Genomic DNA, 22,041 nt, shown 5'->3' with positions numbered 1-22,041 from the left:
CTTTTCCACGATATTCTAATTTTTCGAGTTTCACCTGTATAAATTCAAACAACAACAACAACAACAACAGCCAGCCAAAGTCTAATGGACCCAAATGGATTAGAACAGAGTTTCCCAAACTTGGGTCTCGGCTGTTTTTGGACTACAACTCCCATCATCCCTAGCTAGCAGGACTGAGCGGTCAAGGATGGTGGGAATTGTAGTCCAAAAGCAGCTGGAGGGCCAAGTTTGGGAAACCGTGGATTAGAGCCAGCACTTGCTGAGGGCAAACAGGGGGGGGGGGGCTAGTACTTCATGCAGTGTTCATGAGCTTCCCACTTGAAATGGCTGGCCAACTGTTGAAGCTGGATTGAATGGACTCTTGTTCTGATCTAGCAGGACAAACCTATGATGCTTGTATCAGTGGGAGCAGAAGGAAGGAACTCATCTTCCCAAGTGCTCCCAGGTTGGAACCCAGTGCCTTCCTCAGACATTTGGTCCTGGAAGCCCATCAGCCACACGTCTGAAGGAACAGTGCACCGCCATCTTGTTTCCGCTCAAGGCCTTAAAGCAACTTCACAGGTCTTACCAAAGGTTTCCTTCTGCCTCCCTGCTACCAAAAGTACTGAAGGAACCATCAGGGCGTCTGAATGGCATCTGCCTCTGGTATCCTGAAGTGGAAGAAAAATACAGCAAACCAATTTTTTCAGGTGCTTTAACTGTCAAATACATTTCAAGTGAGGAAGATGGCAAGAGCAGAGTTGGCCTTCTCAGTGGTGGCACCCCGGCTATGGAATAGGCTCCCTTGGGATAAGCTTGCCTCCCTTGGAATAGGCTTGCCTGGTGCCTTATGTATTTAATTATGTGTCAGGTGGAAAACTTTCTATTCACCCATGCCTGTGAAAGCAAACAAAAACCCCTGGGCTCAATGTTTGAGTTTTGTTTTATTCTATAATCTGAGCTGCTAAATTGGTTTTATTTCTCCTTCACCAGGAAGGAAAGTTTTAATGCTGTATTTTAGGGGGGGAATCTATTCAGTCTGCTTTCCACAGTGCACTGACTTGATGTGCCCCAAACTTGCCAGCAAATTGTTACGCAGCTCCCCATGAGATGATGGTGATGATGATTTATTTGTACCCCTCCAATCTGACTGGGTTGATGCACTCTAGATTTTGCAACATAATGTGCAAATCGTATATGAAATACGCATACAAAATGCATATTGTACTGGCAAATGCATGGGAAAGCATGTATTTTATGCAAAAGGTGTGCATGAAATGTGCACAAGCTGGCAGAACATGCCAGTGCCCTCTTTGTGCTTGTGCTATACCTTCTTTTTTTCCCAAATAATTTTTTTATTGTTTTCAACATGTAATTCTTTTTCCAGCAATCCTTATTGTCACATTATAATCCCTTTGACTCTGCCGAGGGCTGACTTCCCTCCCTCCCGACCGCTGGTATATACATCACATACTTTTTGCGTATATTATTGTCATAAGTCTACTGTTTTACATTGGAGGTGTTATTCTAGTCCTGCTAGTGTCTTAATATTTTTGTTGTTCTCCTTTATATATTCAATAAATTTATTCCAATTGTTATTGTATCTCTGGTCCTCTTGGTCCCAGATCCTTCCTGTCAATTTGGCAAGTTCCACAAAATCTATCATCTTTACCTGCCACTCCTGGATGGTTGGTAAATCTTGTGTTTTCCATCTTTGAGCCAGTAAAGTTCTTGCAGCGGCTTTTGGCATACATGAACAAGTTTTGATCTTTTATTTTAATTTCTTCTCCCACCAGAACTAGCAAAAATGCCTCTGGTCTTTTAGGAAAAGTATACTTAAATATCATTTTAAGTTCATTATAGATTAACTCCCAGAATCTTTTTACCTTGCCACAAGTGTGCTTGTGCTATACCTTCATGTGCCTAAACATGTATGGCTGCCTACATTGCAGCCATTGAAACGAAAGAGAGACTTGGCAGATGCCATCACAAATATCCACGTTGTCAGTTTTGAAAGTACTCACCAGCATTTAAATTTCGAATGATCCTGGATTTTTTTTCTTCTGTCAACTGCTTTGTATCAGTCAGGTAGAAGAAAATATATAAATGGGACAAGAACATGGCTATATTCTGTTCCGCACAACCATAGGGCATTGGGAGAAGATTTTCAGCGTTCTTCATGGCTGTGCCCAAAATGTCACCTTGGGAGCAAAAGAACATGGGCATTTATGCACTGCATGTCACATAGAAACAAACTCCTAAGGGCCAAGGTCCCTTCAGCCCCACCCCATAAAATAGTTGAGGGGGCTGAGTCCCCCAAAAGTTGATGGGCATTCCCATTCAAATGGTATGCATGAGCTGCATATTGTGAATGATTATGTGGGGCAGATCTCCAATATTTTATTTATGTTGGCACCCTGATAGTTACCTCTACAATGAATGCTGTTTTCATAATAAAATGATTGTCCGCAGACTCACAGCGCACAGAGCAAATCCCCTCTAGTTCTATCCCACCTAGAATATCTGCAATTTTAATCCAATTCTGTCACAGTTTAAAAAGGCATAATCATTAGGGGAAGGAATCCCTACCATATTCGTGAGCCAAATCATGGTCTCCCAAGGGCTACAGGATAAACATGGCTCTTTTCTGAAGCACCAAAATGGGGTCCAAATCTTTACCCCAGCCAACTATCATGTCTGTACAGTGGTGCCCCGCAAGACGAACGCCTCGCTAGATGGAAAACCCGATAGACGAAAGGGTTTTCCGTTTTGGAGGCGCTTCGCAAAACAAATTTCCCTATGGGCTTGCTTCGCAAGACGAAAATGTCTTGCGAGTTCCTGCGGGGTTTTTCCCCCTTCCCCCCCTTTTCCTAAGCCCTAAGCCGCTTATCAGCTGATCCGCCAAAAGCCGCTAAACCGCTAATAGCGCTAATCCACTAAGCTGTCAATGGCCTTGCTTCGCAAGACGAAAAAACCGCTAGACGAAGAGCCTCACGGAACGGATTAATTTCGTCTTGCGAGGCACCACTGTAATTAATTCCTGCTTCATTATAAATATACAACTCCAGGCTAAGCACAGAGTAAAGAAGGAAATTGGTACGTGAGTGTTGGGTAGGAGGTTTGATGTTAGAATGGCAAGGGAGAATGAGCGGCAACTTTTGCTTTTCTCTGCACACTCAGGAGTGCTGAAGACTGCTTTGTATCAGAACAAGCAATGACTTACGGGAGACACCTCACAATTACAGTCGTACCTTGGTTGTCAAATGCCTTGGTACTCGTCTGTTTTGGCTCCCGAACGCCGCAAACCCGGAAGTGAGTGTTCTGGTTTGCGAACGTTCTTTGGAACCCAAATGTCCAACGTGGCTTACACGGCTTCCAATTGAGTGCAGGAAGCTCCTGCAGCCAATCAGAAGCCGCACCTTGGTTGTTGAATGTTTTTGGAAGTTGAATGGACTTCCGGAACAGATTCCGTTCGACAACCAAGGTAGAACTGTATACTGATGGAGCAATGCCATACCAGAAATTTTTTTACATAAATATGAAATGTCACAACAATCTTACACAAGGCGCAAACAGGAAAGAAAGATTTCAAGTATGATAACATTCTGAGAACTTACCAAGGACATAAAGTGAAGCTTTTTCTGATCCAATCACCAGATTTGAAGGCAAGTTCAAGGTTATTGTTTCAGAGACTGGTGTACCTAAGGATTTACAGCAATAAATAATGGGGACTGGATGTGGGTCCTCTTTCAACATTCTTCATATAGCACGGGAGCCATTGTCTTAGCTTTTAAGTGAAGAAACTGGCAAATGGTGGTAATGGAGCTGAAATTAATTTACCCACCAGTTATAATTGGATAGGCAGCAAATATTTGACTTCAGTATTTAGGTCTAATCTACACTATACATTTAAAACATTCTTATACCACTTCAACAGTCATGGAGAATCCTGGAAACAGTCGTTTGTTAAGGATGCTGGGAATTCTAGCTCTTTGAGGCCAGCACCCTTAAACTACAGTTCCCAGGACTCCTTGGGAGAAGCCAAAGTTCTTGGGTTGTTCTTGTTTTTATTTTGATTGTGTATTTTGTGTTTTTATATTGTGATTTTATCCTGTGAACCACCCTGAGACCTGCAGGTATAGGGCGATATAGAAACTCAATAAAATAATAATGACTGTTAAAGTGCTTTAAATGCATTGCATTGGATACAATGCTATTTAAGGCTCAGGATTGCTGTGGGTCAGGTTATTATTCTCAAACAGTAATTGAAGCTAAGAATTAATGGTATGAATATTGGATATTTTTATTTATAGTATTTCTGTTCTGCCTTTTAAAAAAATAATATATATATTTAAGGCAGCCAACAATGTAACAGAAAATTCAACTATAACAAACATGTTTGGCAGCTGGTGCAATTCTGTATTTTACACCTGCCGAAGTAAAACCAAATAAATGGATGTCAAAGTCTAAAAACAATTATGGAAATGTTGAATTTTCATTCTATGCATGTAGTGCATACCTTTTACGCAGATCAGAGAGCTCTGGGTCACCTCCTTCTTGATGCCTTCAGCCTGGATGACAGAGGAAACGGTAAGATGAAAAATACAGAATGCATATCCATCCATCCATCCATCCATTCATTTTCTACACCACCCAAGGATCTCAGGGCATATAAAAACTCAAAAATGCCCAACGTAATAATGAACAAATATGGAAAGAATACCCCCCACAGTTTAAAAGAACATAAAGCTTGCAATTAGATAGCAACAGAAGCCAGAATAATACAGAGCATCCATTAGCTGCCTGCAAAGTTCTCATGTGCTTCATTTGAAGACCGTCCAGATTGCAGGTCTCAATTAATCCATACCAGTGGAGGAACAATTTGCTATCTATTCCTCCTCATTCGGGACTGTCAGCTAGCTTCTGCTTTCCTTCTAGGCTTCCACAATGCATCATGCCAAACCTATGCACACACTGGGCGACCCCTTGTAAGGACCTGTTCCTCTCCATAGCTGCATTTGTGCTCATATACCACCAGTATCGGGACGCGGGTGGCGCTGTGGGTTAAACCACAGAGCCTAGGACTTGCTGATCAGAAGGTCGGCAGTTCAAATCCCCGCAACGGGGTGAGCTCACGTTGCTCGGTCCCTGCTCCTGGCAACCTAGCAGTTTGAAAGCACGTCAAAGTGCAAGTAGATAAATAGGTACCGCTCTGGCGGGAAGGTAAATGGCATTTCCGTGTGCTGCTCTGGTTCACCAGAAGTGGGTTAGTCATGCTGGCTACATGACCCAGAAGCTGTACGCTGGCTCCCTCAGCATATAAAGCGAGATGAGCGCCGCAACCCCAGAGTCGGCCACGACTGGACCTAATGGTCAGGGGTCCCTTTACCTTTTACCACCAGTATCAGCTGGTGTGGTGGGGCAGAGACATCCTCTCAGCATCCAAATCACTGTAGCTCCCCTGGACTTGCTGGGAACCTGAAGGCCCTGTTCCTGCCTCTCTCCACCTGGCCCAGGGTGGGGTCTGACAGGCTTCATAAGAACTGCTGCTGCTGCCCAGCAAGGACTGGGGTATTTTGGGAAATGTTTAATCAGGAGTTTTTGTTGTTATTGATTTTAATTTTTTGTATCTGTGTTTTTATGTGCAAATTGTTCAGTTTGGTTATGTAGTTTTTGATGTGTTTTACTGATTTCTATGACTACTTTGCTCTGTTTGCAATTATGTAAATCTTTTCATATTGTGAGCTGCCTTGAGCATTGTTTTAACCGTGGAAAGGCGGCATACTAATGAAATGATGATGATGAGGTAAAAAAGGACCCCTGGACGGTTAAGTCTAGTCAAAGGCGACTGATGGGCTTGCGGCGCTCATCTCGCTTTCAGGCCGAGGGAGCCGGCGTTTGTCCACAGACAGCTTTCTGGGTCATGTGGCCAGCAGCACTAAACCACTTCTGGCGTAACAGAACACCGTGATGGAAGCCAGAGCGCATGGAAACACCGTTTACCTTCCTGCCACAGTAGTACCTATTTATCTACTTGCAGTGGCGTGCTTTTGAACTGCTAGGTTGGCAGGAGCTGGGACAGAGCAACGGGAGCTCACTCCGTCACGGGGATTCGAACTGCTGATCTTCTGATCGGCAAGCCCAAGAGGCTCAGTGGTTTAGACCACAGCGCCACCTGCGTCCCCTTATGATGACGATGATGATGATGATGGATGGGGGATGTCAGCAATGTTCCTTCACTGAGAGGGAATGAGAACACAGGCATAGAGAGAGAACAGGTAAGAGTGGAATACAGAGGGGAGGGAGCAACAGCAGGGAGCAGCCATAACTTGATCTCTGGACACAGGGAAAGAATGCAAGTTGTCAGCTCAGACAATGACACAGATACAGGAGTACAGGGAGCACCCCCTGCAACATCTGGTTGAATCACGAGACTGGCCAAGAAGCGCGAAAAGGGCAGGAAGAGACGTGAAGGTTTTCCTGTTGTGGGGAAAGGGGAGCGGAGCTCAGTTCCGGCAACTGTGCTATCTGAGGAGGACGGAGATTAGCTGAGCTCCGACTGGGACGTTTTTATTTGACTAATAAATCTGAAGTAATTAACTTCCAGAGTCGTCTCGTGTGTGAGAGAGAGAGATCTAAGCCTTACAGGGCAGGGCAGGAGTGAACTCAGGGCTGCACAAATGAATCCAAGCCAGTCCTTTTGCCTGAAAACCTTTGCAGCTCCAACTCCAACCTCTCCACTGCTAAATGACACTGGTTGCTAATGTACACCACTGTGGTCCACGAAACCCTTTTCCATCTCTTGCAGATGCCAAGGTTTTCATGCTTACCTCAACCAAAAGTGGCTTGATCACGGTGTCCCTTCGTTCTGCGCTCAGCTCAGTTCCTTTGGCTTCAGCAGTGATACTGAAATTCACCATCCCTGAAAGAAGGAATGGAAAGAAAACTTACGGTACATATCAGGTGGGAAGCCAGCTTTTAAATTTGTATTCAGAATCAGAAGAATCTTTATTTGCACCAGCCACTAGCCATAGCAATAAAATAAAATGTACTGAAGATAGAGGTAAAAACTTAACTATACAAAATACATTTTGGAGGTTTGCATCAACCATGAAATAATAGAACTTATTCCAACTGCCCCCGCTAAAAACCTTGCAGTTTTTGCTGTCACCTGATGATCTTGATCTACTAAAAGAAAGGACACAGTAGCAATGGTTGGGCGACCTGGCATTGACAATAATAAAGGTAAGTAAAGGTAAAGGTACCCCTGCCCGTACGGGCCAGTCTTGACAGACTCTGGGGTTGTGCGCCCATCTCACTTAAGAGGCCAGGGGCCAGCGCTGTCCGGAGACACTTCCGGGTCACGTGGCCAGCGTGACATCGCTGCTCTGGCCAGAGCCAGAGCCAGAGCCGCACACGGAAACGCCGTTTACCTTCCCGCTAGTAAGCGGTCCCTATTTATCTACTTGCACCCGGAGGTGCTTTCGAACTGCTAGGTTGGCAGGCGCTGGGACCGAGCAGCGGGAGCGCACCCCGCCGCAGGGATTCGAACCGCCGACCTTTCGATCGGCAAGTCCTAGGCGCTGAGGCTTTAACCCACAGCGCCACCTGCGTCCCTATTGACAATAATAGAGGGGTAATAAACCTCACTCCTCAAATCTTTGTATTTAATTTGTATTAATCTGGTGACATTTGTTAAAAAAAAATTATGAAAAATCAATAAAAAATAACCGACAAAAACCCCCACAAACTTACATGTAAAGTCCAAATTGTCACCGCCATGGCACTGAAGCAAGAAGAGCAGCATATATATTCCCTTGTATGCTGCATGTTTTAGATAACTAATATATAAATCATTTATAATGTACATAGGGCATTCCTAGCAGTAAACAGTAGCAGCTTGTTTCTTGCTCGAAGCCATAAGGATTATCAGGGTTTTCAGTTTCATTTATCATTTCATTTCATTAAAAATACATTTATTTATTTTTCTAAGTTGCAATTTGGGGAGAAATTCAAGAAATTCAGAGGAAAGATAAATTGCAAAATTCTGCAAGAGAAGATGATTACCCAGTCTTTGAGGGGTAATTCTCCAGGTGTAGGATTGTGTTTCATTCGCGCAGATTCTTACGGAGTTGTTCCCTGGAGACAGCTTTTCTGCTTTGAAATCCTGAGACTCTTCCAGCTTAACATCTATCTGAGAGCAGGGAAAACAATGACAATAGTGTTGTAAGTTTGTGGAGTCGCCTGGGCTGCCCTTCTACTTCTGGGGTGGCAGACACTGAATTTAGCATGTTAAAATATAAGACATGCTGTTGTTGTTGTTGTTTTTTAAAAAAGCCAGGCTGGCTTCCTGATGAAATAATCGCCTGAAGAGATGGACCATTAAGAGAACGCAAAAGATAGGGTAATGGCGCATCAGCAAGGCACACAGTCTCTTCCTGGAATCACACACCACTGGGGTGGTGTGTAACAATATAAAATAAGGAGCTGTCAAGTGCCAATTAAAAGCTAGAATGTACAACTGCTATCTTGACTTGGGAGCAAATTACAAGCGGTACCGGATTTCACCCTGTGAAGTCCCCATGGCAATCGAAATCTCGACACACACAAATTATCTAGAGGAATAACATTGAACTAAGAAAGCTTGATTGTCATTTTCTTTCAAGATCAAATCTGGCCTGGGAGGGTGGAGTGCTGACTGACTCCAGCTACAAAAGCTGAGGCTGTTGAACAGATTCTTGGGCTGGAGTATTGTTTACTGGGGTTTAGAGAGAGCTGTTGCTGTTACTGATATTGTTGTTGTAGCTTTAGTTTTAGATCTTATGATTTACATGGAAATTGTTTCCATTTGGTTGTGTACTTTTTGAAGTGTTTTATTTATTGTTTATGACTTCAGTTAAGTTTGTAATTATGTAAATCTTGTCATGTTGTAAGCCGCCTTGAGCATAGTTTCAGCTATGGAAAGTTGGCATACAAATAAAATGATGATGAAGATATTATTTTGATCCATTGTCACAGGGCTCCTATAAAAGGTGTGGGGGGGGCATATACTGGTACCTACTCTGCCTATTTGGTAATCCATCACTGATTACAAGGCATTTTTCCTACTCTTGCAACTTGCATTCCTGGATCAGAAAATGTCAAGAGCTCAGATGATCACAATCCAGGAACGACTGTAACTGTCTTACAGCTGAATCTTGTAAAAGGCACCCCTAGTGACCAAGGACTTCTGAGTCTCCAGTGATGGCGCTAGATCTAAGAGCACCGCCAGGCTACTCACCTGTTTCTTTAGGGAGAGCGCAGCCCTCATCCAGGGCAGGTAACATACTGACTTCCTGGAGTCAGGTACACTACGTGGCAAATACGTATTTGCCCTGCCTGAAAGACTGGCTGCATTTTAGCTAGATTGGCCCTCTCTCTTTAGACTTTCCTCTTGCCCTCTGAGGTCCTGCTCACAGATAGAACAGGAAAGCACCCAAGGAAAGTGAATGGTGAGTAAAGGATTGTGGATTCTTCAGTTCCAGCTCTCCTAAATTATGTAAGATGCCAAGTCATAATAGCAGCTAAAGCAAGTTTTTTAAAAATAAAATTTGCCTGCAGGGACAGGGTTTCTGTAATGTGTTCCACTTCTGTGTTTTGCTACCCTGTTATGTATTCAGTGGTCTGTGTTTGCCTGAGCTTGAGTCTGGTCTAAGTATTCTGGATTTGGGCCTCTGCCACCGGCCCTTGAACTCTGAGTTGTGATTTGAAGCTTGGAAGTTTAGACAGCCAATCATGTTGGGAATGGGAGTGGCCCAGGCAGAAGAGGAAGAAGAGGAAGAGGAAGAGGAAGAGGAAGAGGAAGAGGAAGAGGAAGAGGAGGAGGAGGAGGAAGAAGAAGAAGAAGAAGAAGAAGAAGAAGAAGAAGAAGAAGAAGAAGAAGAAGAAGAAGGGGAATAGTAGTTTGGATTTGATATCTCGCTTTATCACTACCCAAAGGAGTCTCAAAGCGGCTCACAACCTCCTTTCCCTTCCTCCCCACAATAAACACTCTTATGAGGTGGGTGGGGCTGAGAGACTTCAGAGAAGTGTGACTAGCCCAAGGTCACCCAGCAGCTGCCTGTGGAGGAGCAGGAAAGTGAACCCGGTTCACCAGATTACAAGTCCACCACTCTTAACCACTACACCACACTGGTTCTCAGGAAACTGTTTTCCGGTTATGTAGTTCAATAAAGGTTCTTGCTGTTATCGCTGTGTCTTGCCTCATGGGAACCCACCTGCACTTCATACCCTGTATTAGGTTTTAAGAGCACTAACTGGAGACAGAAGAACATACCTCAATGCAGTGGTCCTGGAAATTGAAGACATTGCCTTTAAAAAGGAATACTTCCCCTCGGATAGTGGAGTAGGGCATAGCCGGCTCAACAAAGAATGGCAGAAAAGTTGGGAGGGAGGCAATTCCTGAGAGGCCAAACCCAATGTTGTCATTCATGCAGAATGCATTGGCTTCCCATTCAGTGATGGTGTCAGGCACGGTGTATGAGAGATTGGCTTTCCCACTAGAACTGAAGCATAAGAGGACAAAATTGTAGACTCTTTTTGCATGGATCTATGTCTACAATTAAATTTGTTACTAATATAAGCTTCATACCATTTAAGAGTATGCATATGCCCCAAATATATTTATATACTAAAATAAAAAATATTGTGGATGGATTTTCCACTGAAAGCTATTGCTATCAGTAGTAGCTCCCAAATTTATACAATAAATATCCCATACAGTACAGTGCAGGGCTCTTCAGCACTTGAGTGTGCGTGTGTGTTTTTCCCACAAGTTGCCCAAATATCTAAAAATAAAAACCGTAATGAAGAAAGGATTATCCAGCTAAATGAGGTTCTAATAATTCTCTCAACTTTTTTTCACACAAGGACTCTTAAACAGAATCCAGAAAATGAAAATGAAAATAAAAATAACAAGATAGAATTGTAGAAAGACTCACTCAACCCAAAGCAGCTGCCAAAAGAATGTTTCAGGAAAGTATGTTCTCAATGTGCTTGTACCCCCAGCTGCAGCACCAAAAGCAACTTTTGCTGAAAAACAAAGAAAGGACAAGATGATGAGAGAAAAGGGAGTTTGGCTTCTATAACAGAAATAGTACTGAAGAGGTTTAGGGTTTAATGGTGAAATTAATGCTTCACATTAAAAGGACATCAAGCAGGAATGATGTTGAAACTATGAATAACCTCCTTTTGCCAGCTCTAAGGGTCATGATACATCAACATGGCACACTACTGCTGCCATTATGCAAAATAAGATGTCAGCATTTCTAAATCTGGGAAATAGTAATAGCCTTCAACAAGGGATTTTTTTACCTTTATCAGAAACTCTGTGGCTCCTATGTCTGTTGCGGCCAAATGAGATGTGACATTTGTCATATGAGGTGGACTTTTAAACAAATTACCAGTGTGGTGGGGTCCTATCCCCTGAACTGGACTGAGATCATGGCATGAGAGGCAGGGGGCATTAAGACTTTGCTCTCGCCCTAATCTCAGCTGGAATCCCACAATCCCAATGCCAGCTGCTCACAATCTAGTTTGATTGTCTCTCAGTGTGGGTATAACTAATAAGGGGGCAACCATCATGATATCACTATGGTTTTGATAATTAATAGTGAGTCTAGACATTTTCTTTTTTTAAAAAAGCAAAACATTGGAGGGAGGCTGAATCTTATTTTATGCCTTGCAATGCGCTAGCACGACACCATCTGCGCTGATAAATCGGATCCTCCCTTAAAGAGGGCACGTATTGTGGTGAGACCTGGAAACCGACACTCTGTGTTGTGGGTGTGTACAATAGGTCAGCCACAACACCCGATTGGTAGATCCCTCGTAGCTGGGGGCAATCTGGACAATGGAACGCAGTCCAAACGGTTTGAGGTACGTATTTATGCCCCTGCACGTGATCCAGAGCTTCCTCTTTCGGCGTGTGCATTTGGAATACTCGCCCACCTCTCCCTACTTTTAGGGTTTTGCGCTTGACCTTGCTATGCCGTCGTGTGTCATCTGTCATTGGGACAGGGGCATGGCAGGAATTTTCCCACTTGGCTGATTGGCTGTTGCCATTTGGGTTTCGCCTGCCGCATAGAAAATCGTCACAACTTGTAAGGTTGCGGATAGGCTCTGGTCCAGGTGATAAGGATGGGAGAACGCTCTCGCCATCCCTATGTGAATGGTATTCCATCAAAACAATCACCCTAAAACAGAACAGCCCATCACCCTTATAACATTGCAATTAGTCCTTTTCTAACCTTCATCCATAATACGAGGTTCATTATCAGGATAATCAGATGAAATCTTCTTGCATTCGAAGTCGCTTTGGCATACAACGGGCTTTTGTAGTGTGGAGTTGGTGAAAACCTTGAGACCCAAGCTCTTAAAAGGAATAGATAAAATGCTGTTTAACTGATTTCTTTAGACAACCAAACCCACCACACTTTCTAAGACCTTCTCGTTGATAATATGGTTCTTTCTAGGTGAGGTAAATTATTTATCCAGAGTAGCACCCATATTTCAGGCCACCTCACTGGTTCTTCACATACTTTTATAACTTATTAACTGGGCTTAAGTGTTGTTAGATGACCAGTGTTGATTACATTGCTACAGTCATTTGCTCATGAAAACTGAATCCATCTATTTCAGGAAGAGGTGATCTATAATACAAGGGCGATCTATAATAAAAGACACAGGTGGTGCTGTGGTCTGAACCACTGAGCCTCTTGGTCTTGCCGATTGGAAGGTCAACAGTTCAAATCCCTGTGACAGGGTGAGCTCCCGTTGCTCAGTCCCTGCTCCTGCCAACCTAGCAGTTCAAAAGCACACCAGTGCAAGTAGATAAATAGGAACCGCTGCAGTGGGAAAGTAAACAGCGTTTCTGTGTGCTCTGGTTTCCGTCAGGGTGTCCTGTTGCACTAGAAGCGGTTTAGTCATGCTGGCCACATGACCCGGAAAGCTGTCTGTGGATAAACACCGACTCCCTTGGCCTGAAAGCGAGATGAGTGCCACAACCCCATAGTCGCCTTTGACTGGACTTAACTGTCCAGGGGACCTTTAAAGGTAAAGGTAAAGGTAAAGGGACCCCTGACCATTACGTCCAGTTGTGGCTGACTCTGGGGTTGCGGTGCTTATCTTGCTTTATTGGCCGAGGGAACCGGTGTACAGCTTCCGGGTCATGTGGCCAGCAGGACTAAGCTGCTTCTGGCGAACCAGAGCAGTGCACGGAAACACTGTTTACCTTCCTGCCAGAGCGGTACCTATTTATCTACTTACACTTTGACGTACTTTCAAACTGCTAGGTTGGCAGGAGCAGGGACCAAGCAATGGGAGCTCACCCCGTCGCAGGGATTCGAACCGCTGACCTTCTGATCGGCAAGCCCTAGACTCTGTGATTTAACCCACAGCGCCACCCGCTGGGGACCTTTACCTTTACCTTAAAAGAGCACCACTCATGCTCAGGTTTGCTCTAGATCATAGCTGGTTTTCAGTACTAGCCATATACAGGTTGCCCTCCCCAAAACCAGCAGTGCCAGTCCCAATATAAGCATAGAGACAAACATACCCTGAAAACATCATAGACATTGCCGTCATCAGTCACATTCACAGGTATGTAGAATTGGCCACCAAAGAAAGTATTTTTCAGCACAACGCATGGCTCTTTAGGGGTATCTTCAAGGTTCAACCCATTATGATAATAGCCATAAAGTTCTTGATAAGGAAGGCGAGAGTACACCTGGTGAAAAATGAATAATGAACACAGATGAGACCTGGAGGAGCATAAAAGCCTGCCTTACATGAGCAGTGGCAGTGCTTTTTTTCTGGGATACGCATACCTCTATATATTTTGTGAATCTAAGTTTGGCCTCATTGAGGGGCAGTATTTCAATATGAGTAGGGAAATGAGAGTACCCCTAAACATTTATTTTTTTAGAAAAAAAAGCACTGAGCAGTGATATCTACAAGCAAACATCAAGATGGGCATTCCAGTTATGGAGATGCTGAAGGTTTAGAGGTAAAATCATTATTATTCTGCATGCCCTTTAATGGCTTAATATATGAGTGGAAATCTATTCCTTCTGATTTTTCTTCAGCAGATGAAGCATGCCTGGAACACAATGTAGTCAAAGCTTTTTATTAGCAAGACCCATTTAATTATTAAGTTTTGGTGCACAGTAGAATATTGAACCTTTTTCTATATCCCACAGGTGGGATGAGGAGTCAAAGAAATTTCATGCAGGCCTACTCACTAAGATATGGTTGTAATAGACATTTTCTCATTCCCTGCAGAACTGAATAGCTTCATAAACAAATATGGTTATCATTACTGTTCTTTTCTTTGAAAAACATTTGCAGAAAATGCCATCCTGTCACAGGTGTGTCAAGGAAAATGTATGGGCCGCCCTCAAGTAGATCAATGAACAGAAATTTCTAGAAAAAATTGGTACTTGGCCACATTAAGGAGCCTCTTGCTTCTTAATGGGGAAAGATGGGGTGGGGAAAGATAACATGCCTGTTCTGTTCTTGGTTTCAGGTAACAATCTCTGGAAGCCCCAAAGGAATTTGGTATTATTAGCTAAACCTTCTCAAAATCATAAACAGGCTGCATTTAAAAAAATCATTCTTCAAGGTTCTCTCTTTCTACCTCCTCCTTCTTATGCTCACACAGAGTTCTGAAGGATTCTGTCACCCAAAAATATGTCTAGAACAGAACTCAGGATAAAGCAGACCAAAATATAAGTGGGTCTTTAAGGGTTTCCCACAGAGTTATACTTCTGAATACAACACAAGGGGAGGATTTCTGGTGCCAGAGGAGTAGACAACCTGAGTCTGTGCTCATTTCTATAGATGGTGGCTTTCAGTGGTGGGACCGCTGAAAGGAGATCTAATACTTGGAATGGCTCTGGGTTGAAGGTGCACCAAAAATCCAGGACTCACGCTCTCAGGAGTCAGATCTTCTCCAGGCCTCAGAAGCAGAACGCTCTTATCCACAGCCCGCAGGGCACAGAAGGAGTTGCTGGCAGCTTTGAGGTTAAGGCCAATGCCTGAGGCTGGCAGTGCTTCTTTCTTAGAGAACTGCAGGCTGACCTGGAATTGAATGGAGATGTCAGATATCTGTCAGGGGATCATCTCAGAAGTTATTGTGGTACAGTCTCCCACCCATAGCTATTCTGTCTCTTGTGAAAGCCTACTTAACAGCTGTATATTCACCTGGCAATTATCACAAGATACAATGTCTGGACTGTATGGCCATAGTTCACTACTTTATAACATGGCATGAGCTCTTCTCAGATTAGGTACAAGCCATCAGTGACTGTGGCGATCACACAGGGCCCCTGGACGTTTACGGTCTATTGACCCTGTGCCACCACTGTGATTGCTTTCTTCGCTGCCACCACCCCGCTTCTCATGGGGACACACGGAGTCCAGACAGTTGTAACATTAACAAATTGTTGTTGTTGTTTAGTCGTTTAGTCGTGTCCGACTCTTCGTGACCCCATGGACCAGAGCACGCCAGGCACTCCTGTCTTCCACTGCCTCCCGCAGTTTGGTCAGACTCATGTTTGTAGCTTCGAGAACACTGTCCAACCATCTTGTCCTCTGTCGTCCCCTTCTCCTTGTGCCCTCCATCTTTCCCAACATCAGGGTCTTTTCCAGGGAGTTTTCTCTTCTCATGAGGTGGCCAAAGTATTGAAGCCTCAGCTTCACGATCTGTCCTTCCAGTGAGCACTCAGGGCTGATTTCCTTAAGAATGGATACGTTTGATCTTCTTGCGGTCCATGGGACTAATCAAGTTTATTTTTAAATGCAGGAACACCCGTATGGTTTCAGTTTATTTTTCTCTTGTCAGTTTCTTAAATCTTAGTTCCTAACAACTCCAAACTGATTATTCCCAACTATCTATCTGACTCAACCTAACAATTCCTCTCACTCTCTCACAATACAACTCGACTAACCCACTGCCTAATCCTCCCTCTTCCCTCTTCAACTCCCAAACCTCAACTCTCAACTCCCCCCTTGCATTCTCACTGGCCAATCACATCACACCCATTTTAACCCTTTCCTTATGGCCCAACCTAGGAGGCAAATGCCACAGTGACTCATTAGGATTTTAAATCATGCAAAAGGTTCATTAGCCAAGATACATTGCTACTTTTAGCTTATTTTCAGCCATCCATAAGACATGCCAACCATTCCACTTGCAATAAACCTGTCCTATTTGACTTTTGTACTCCTTGTGAGCATAAACAGAGAGTTAGGAATAGAAAACATCCTTTACTCTGAGTGGGGAACAGACTGATCAGCTCTTACCTTGTTTCTGAAGCACTTTTCAACTTCAAAAGAGATGCTATCAGCGATCAGCTCGCCATGAGGATGCAGAGTGTAAACCAGCAGCCTTGCTCTGGGAGCTGCTTTTTGGTCAATCATCAGTGGGATTGAGAATCTGCTATATCGTCCAGCTGTGAGGAAAAACATGAAATTAAAGGAGTCAAGGAAAGAGGTCAAGAGAAGCTGATGAGCTAATGTTGACTGTCGCATACAAAATTAAGACGGAAGCCACACGGGACCTTGGCATTGGTGGTCTTGCTGTCTCCCCTCAGATGGAACCAAATGATGTGCAAAGTAATTGGGGGTGGGATTGTCTTTCATAATCACACACTTTGCCCCCTAGCAAAGCTCCCCTTGCTGGTTTACACACCACAGAAAAGTTGATCAAGAATTAATTCAGGTCCATGACAGCTAGGGATGTGGAGAAGAAAACTAGTAAAATTAGTCGTTTTACTGTAACTCTATCTATCAGATTGTTCAATCAAAGAAGAATATCCAAATCCATGCTGAATCAAATCATTATTATATCCGCTGGACTAAGTGATAATCAGTCACTCTGTGGACTCAGCTACACTAGTCAATTTATAACATTAAAAATGTGTTCTAAAAATATAACACCAGATGGCGCTGTAGAGCAGCAATCCAAAGTCAATGGAAAATTACATTGGGAGTTGTATATTTTTATAGTGTTTTTTCCATAGCGTTTTTTTATATCTGTGTAGATCCAGCCTGTGACTTAACCTAAGATTTATAAATGGAATTCCTTTTTAAGAGAAAGGTCATGCTAGGAATCATTCTATAGGTCTGCTGATTATTTCTCCATGACTGCCAAATACCTTCATTTCTCCACAATCAATGAGCAGAATTGGACCACTTACCCTTAATGCTGACTAGGTGTTCACCTCCATCAACAATTCTACCATTCGTCATAATCTGTATGCAAAAAAGAAATCAAGGCATAAATAATTTTGCTAGAAACACTGAGATCCAGCTCTGAGGGCCTTCTGGTGGTTCCCTCACTAGGAGAAGTGAGGTTACAGGGAACCAGGCAGAGGGCCTTCTTGGTAGTGCTGCCCACCCTGTGGAACACCCTCCCATCAGATGTCAAGGAAATAAACAGCTATCTGACTTTTAGAAGACATCTGAAGGCAGCCCTGTTTAGGGAAGTTTTTAATGCTTGATGTTTTATCGTATTTTTAACATCCTGTTGGGAGCCACCCAGAGTGCCTGGGGAAACCCAGCCAGATGGGTGGGGTATAAATAATAATAATATATTATTATGACAGTGGACGCTCGGATTGCGAACGTGATCTGTGTGGGATGCACGTTCGTAACCCGCAGCATTTGCAACCTGCGTCTGTGCATGTGCGGGTTGCGATTTGGCGCTTATGCGCATGCGCAAAGAGCAATTTAGCGCTTCTGCACATGCATGACTGCCAAAACCCGGAAGTAACCCATTCCGGTACTTCCAGGTTTCGGCGGTCCATAGCCCAAAAAAGCGCAACCTGAAGCAGCTGTAACCCAAGATATGACTGTGTTGTTGTTGTTGTTGTTGTTGTTGTTGTTGTTGTTGTTGTTGTTGTTGTTGTTATTTCTGTCATGGCTCCTGTTATGTACTGAAGTTCTCAGCCTGGGACAGCAGGGGGATACTGTAGATAGTTTTCACTCAGGTCAACATATGCAAATAAGGGATTGAAAGTGACGTTCAGTGATTGGATAGTTACAGAAAGTGGTTACTGTTGCGTTGTAGTGGAGCTCTATATAAGCAGGCTGGCTGAACCCTTCAGTTCAGTTCTTTTCTAGCCTGTGAATAAACAAGAGCTGTTTGAAGAATCGCTGTGTCGTCTGATATGTTCACCGGAACTTAACAGCTCCACTACAGGGTATGGGTCAAGTATATTTGTAAGGCATTTTGTCCAGGACCTGCTTATTTTTTCTTTGTACTCCACTTGGAGGCATTTTAAGCACATCAGAATAGAAATCAGATTAGTGATGTGATGGTACTCATTTTGCAACTCCCACCACATGGACAGAGGCATTGCAGGTGGTTCCATACCCATTCAACCTCCAGTGAGGCTTGAAAGCTAAGAGGAAGGTCATGGCAAACCACTCGGTCTTTCTGCACTTACTAGATAGTAGAAGTGAACCTTGGAGGGCAATTCTTCATTTTGAACTTTGTTCAGGATGTAGTGCACAGAGATTGCTTCCTGTTTGCCACACGGCAGTTCACGCAGCACCGGTTCTATCTTCACAAAGCTGTTGGTCCGGGAGAAATAGCGCTGGACGTAATGAACAGCTTCTGGCTTGTAGGTTTCCAGCCAGCCATACTCAGTGCACTGATCTGGTTCATAGATAGCCTGATGAGAGAAAGGTACAAGAGAAAGTAAAATGTACCAGAAATAGAACATTCCACAGAAGGGTGATGCCTCTGGAAGGGTTTCCCAAAAGGAGTTGTTTGATCGTTCCCCTGGATGACTCCACAGATTGGGCTGTAATGCATGTCTCTGGTGGGCGGTAAAGGAAGGGTAAGGAATCAGTAGGTTATGAGGGCTTGACCCACCTGAGCTACCAGCAAAGGGCAGTTTCCCACTTGGTCATATCAACCACCACCACCCACTTCAATTTTCAGCGACTTACTCTCAATTTGTAGCGAGGTTCAAAGCGGTGAGAAGTTGGTATGGAAAACTGGGCACTGCCATTGTTGTCCGTAGTGTAGTTGGCCACAACCTCGCCATCAACCTCTAGAAAAATAAGCCCGTTTGGCAGTGGTGCTCCATCCTCATCATTGACCTTCATCTGGGTGTGGGACAAGAAAACGCAGGTGCAAAATGTTTAGGAACAGTGCTTAGCACTTGGACTGAGTGGTTAGCTTAGCAACTAAGTGGTGGCACCCGTTGTGGCACAAAGCCTGGGATGGAACAATTAGTCTGTTTCTCGTCCACGTCTCTTTCCGTTCCATCTTGTTTCTGCATTAATCTGCTACTTGAAAACAACAACCCCACACAATTTCTCTCCCCCCCCCCCCGCTTAAAATACACATTTTAGAATTTTGTTCCTCACAGAGAAGATCATCCCCATTGTCCTACCTGTCCAGTCAAAGGGATCCCTCTTCTATAATATGGATCTACATTCTCCAATGTGATGGTTTTTCTTGCTTGATAGACAGAGATGTAGTTAGACTTTGAAACCTGGATGCCTGTCAGATACACAAATGCATAAAAGAACCTGTAAAACAAGCTAGATTATATAGATATCTGGAGTATTCAGGTGCTGAATATGGTGCCCAGAGAGGCCAATTCTCAGAGCAAGATTTTCAAAGCTCCCCCTCCCTATTCTGTTGTGCCCCATTATAAAACGTTTACCTGTTCCCTTCTCTGTGACGACTGCCTCTGCGTGGAGTGACACATAAAAATAACGCTGCGTATGCATGTTTGCGTAAAGGCGGAATGCTTTGGTGCTGATCGTTTTGGAAACGCTGCCATCTTTGTCCAGCTGAAAAGGGAAAGAAAATTATAATAAAAGTGTGGAAGGTATGTGGAACTTCCCTGGAGGTCGTCATGTTAGTCTGCTGCAGCAAAACAATAAAAAGGTATGCTGAAGAATTAGAACTATTTCAGTATAGGCTTTTGTGGCTGCTCACTGGAAGTATGAAAAAGTCTAAGTTGCAGGGCTACAAAGAAGAAGAAGAAGAAGAAGAAGAAGAAGAAGAAGAAGAAGAAGAAGAAGAAGAAGAAGCAGCAGCAGCAGCAGCGTTTGGATTTGATATCCTGCTTTATCACTACCCGAAGGCGTCTCAAAGCGGCTAACATTCTCCTTTCCCTTCCTCCCTCACAACAAACACTCTGTGAGGTGAGTGAGGCTGAGAGACTTCAGAGAAGTGCGACTAGCTTAAGGTCACCCAGCAGCTGCATGTGGAGGAGCGGAGACACGAACCCGGTTCACCAGATTACGAGTCCACCACTCCTAACCACTACACCACACTGGCTCTCCATACAAACACATGTATGAGAGGGAGTGGGGAAACGGAACAGAAGTAATGGCTTATAAATGGGACAGGACCAGACAACCACATAATAGAAGGAGAAGCGATACATTTCTGAACCAAGCCCAAACATAAACAAGATCAAATTGGGGACTAATGTATGGTAAGTTGCACAGCAATTGAGAAAGAATGATCACCTGTAAAGAAACAAATTGCTTTTCAGTGTTGGGAAAGTCCCTTCCTCCAGTTACAATGGATCCCAAATTATTTAGTGTAAACAGTACTGACTGTTCTTTACATGGCCCAGGAAAATTATTCCTTGGCTTTATCTATAAGAATCAGGCTTACAGGCTTATATATCGCCCACCTCTGTCAGAGGGCATAAGTGGCTGTTTCAAAGGGAAAGATAGGATAAGTCATGAGCATACTGAAACCCTTTGTTTCTTGGGATGATTCACTCTAAGTCCTTGGGACGGGAGTCTCCTAATGACCCATGTCAGCAGATTGCTACTTGCACAACGAGGCTTCCCCCAGCTCTTCCCTTTCCGTAATTGGGAGAATTGGGTCAACCCACAGAACAGGGCAGCAGGGAAGGGGAGGAGAGAGGAATTGTTCTGTTCAGTCAGCTGCAACGCTTGCACCAGTGTCCTTATTTTCCAGGAACTGTCCCAGATTTACAGAAGATTTGATCCTGGAATGTCCTGCTTTTCCATAAGATGTCCCTATTTTCATTGGACAAAGTAAGCCCTACTCAAATCAACAATACTTGCTCCAAGATAAGCAAGTTATAGGACTGCAGCCTGAATGTACACAATATAGGGTTGAACATTTTCTTCAAACTTTATCAGGACAAGCACACTACTGAACCAGCTTTTTAAAGTAGTACCAAAACAAAATATATCTATAGTCAGACAAGGGCAAATTGTAACATGCAGAAAATGGAGGCAGCCTGACCCATTTTGCTGCCTAAGTGAAACAGGGAAGTGCTGTCACCACGCTGCCTGCACCTCACTGGGTTGTGTGGCTGTAGCTTCTGGCTTCTAGTGTGTGATGGCCTGGAATCAGACTCGGGCTTGGAACCAGTGGAGTCTCAGTCTGTACCAGATCCTTTGCCTCAGGCAGCATCTGAACCAAGTCTGGGGCCTGATTCTGAAGAGCCCCAGTCTACACAGGTTCCCCTGCAACCAACACCAGCTGGGCCGAGTCAAGGGCTGAGCCTGCCCTGGCTCCAGATGCGGGGATGACCTCATTGCCTTCAGCTGGGCCATCACTTACAGCTGCTCCACTACCAGTTGGGTCAGGAGAGGCTGAGGTGGCTCCTGGGTCTAATAACCCACCGACATCTCCTGAGCTGCAGAGACTGAGGTCTGAGAGAAGGAGAGACCTGAGTACTTGCAGGAGGAGTGCTCACCTTTGAGCGAGACAGGGAGGTGAGTCACCGGGGATCAGGACCAGCTGTTATCCTGACAAAGATAAAAGGCTTTCGGACCCCACCCCAGGTTGCGGGAGCAACATTGCTGTTTGCTAGAACTTGCCTGAGACCCTGTGCCTGACCTAGTCTTTTTTCCTGCCTTGTGTCCTGCCTTGGCCCTGTCGGACTGACTCCTCGCAGAATCCTTGGATTTGGGACCAGACCTGGGCCACATTGCTCGGGTTAACCCCTGGGTCCAGCACATAGTGAAATCTTGCAGGAGCTCCACAAGATCTCACCAGAACCAGGA

General features: G+C 44.2%; 1 protein-coding gene across 2 annotated transcripts in view; it reads right to left on the bottom strand.

The window, feature by feature from the left end:
• Positions 1–22,041, bottom strand: part of LOC307206213 (ovostatin-like) — a 57,688-nt gene that overhangs the window by 18,325 nt on the left and 17,322 nt on the right. For both annotated transcript variants that reach the window (XM_079959133.1, XM_079959134.1), the window contains exons 9-25: positions 19,701–19,830; positions 19,425–19,534; positions 18,976–19,134; positions 18,468–18,695; positions 17,217–17,271; positions 16,321–16,469; positions 14,947–15,096; positions 13,574–13,744; positions 12,267–12,390; positions 10,959–11,049; positions 10,295–10,523; positions 8,047–8,173; positions 6,810–6,901; positions 4,499–4,550; positions 3,597–3,680; positions 2,004–2,180; positions 569–650 (exon numbers count right to left, since the gene is read on the bottom strand). In XM_079959133.1, the coding sequence (XP_079815259.1) occupies positions 569–650; positions 2,004–2,180; positions 3,597–3,680; positions 4,499–4,550; positions 6,810–6,901; positions 8,047–8,173; positions 10,295–10,523; positions 10,959–11,049; positions 12,267–12,390; positions 13,574–13,744; positions 14,947–15,096; positions 16,321–16,469; positions 17,217–17,271; positions 18,468–18,695; positions 18,976–19,134; positions 19,425–19,534; positions 19,701–19,830 (2,210 nt within the window). The remainder of the gene's footprint in view (positions 1–568; positions 651–2,003; positions 2,181–3,596; positions 3,681–4,498; positions 4,551–6,809; positions 6,902–8,046; positions 8,174–10,294; positions 10,524–10,958; positions 11,050–12,266; positions 12,391–13,573; positions 13,745–14,946; positions 15,097–16,320; positions 16,470–17,216; positions 17,272–18,467; positions 18,696–18,975; positions 19,135–19,424; positions 19,535–19,700; positions 19,831–22,041) is intronic.

Source organism: Podarcis cretensis (genome assembly GCF_951804945.1).
Source record: "Podarcis cretensis genome assembly, chromosome: 17".
In the NCBI taxonomy this organism is placed as follows: domain Eukaryota; kingdom Metazoa; phylum Chordata; class Lepidosauria; order Squamata; family Lacertidae; genus Podarcis; species Podarcis cretensis.
This window is presented reverse-complemented; position numbering and strand designations above follow the sequence as displayed.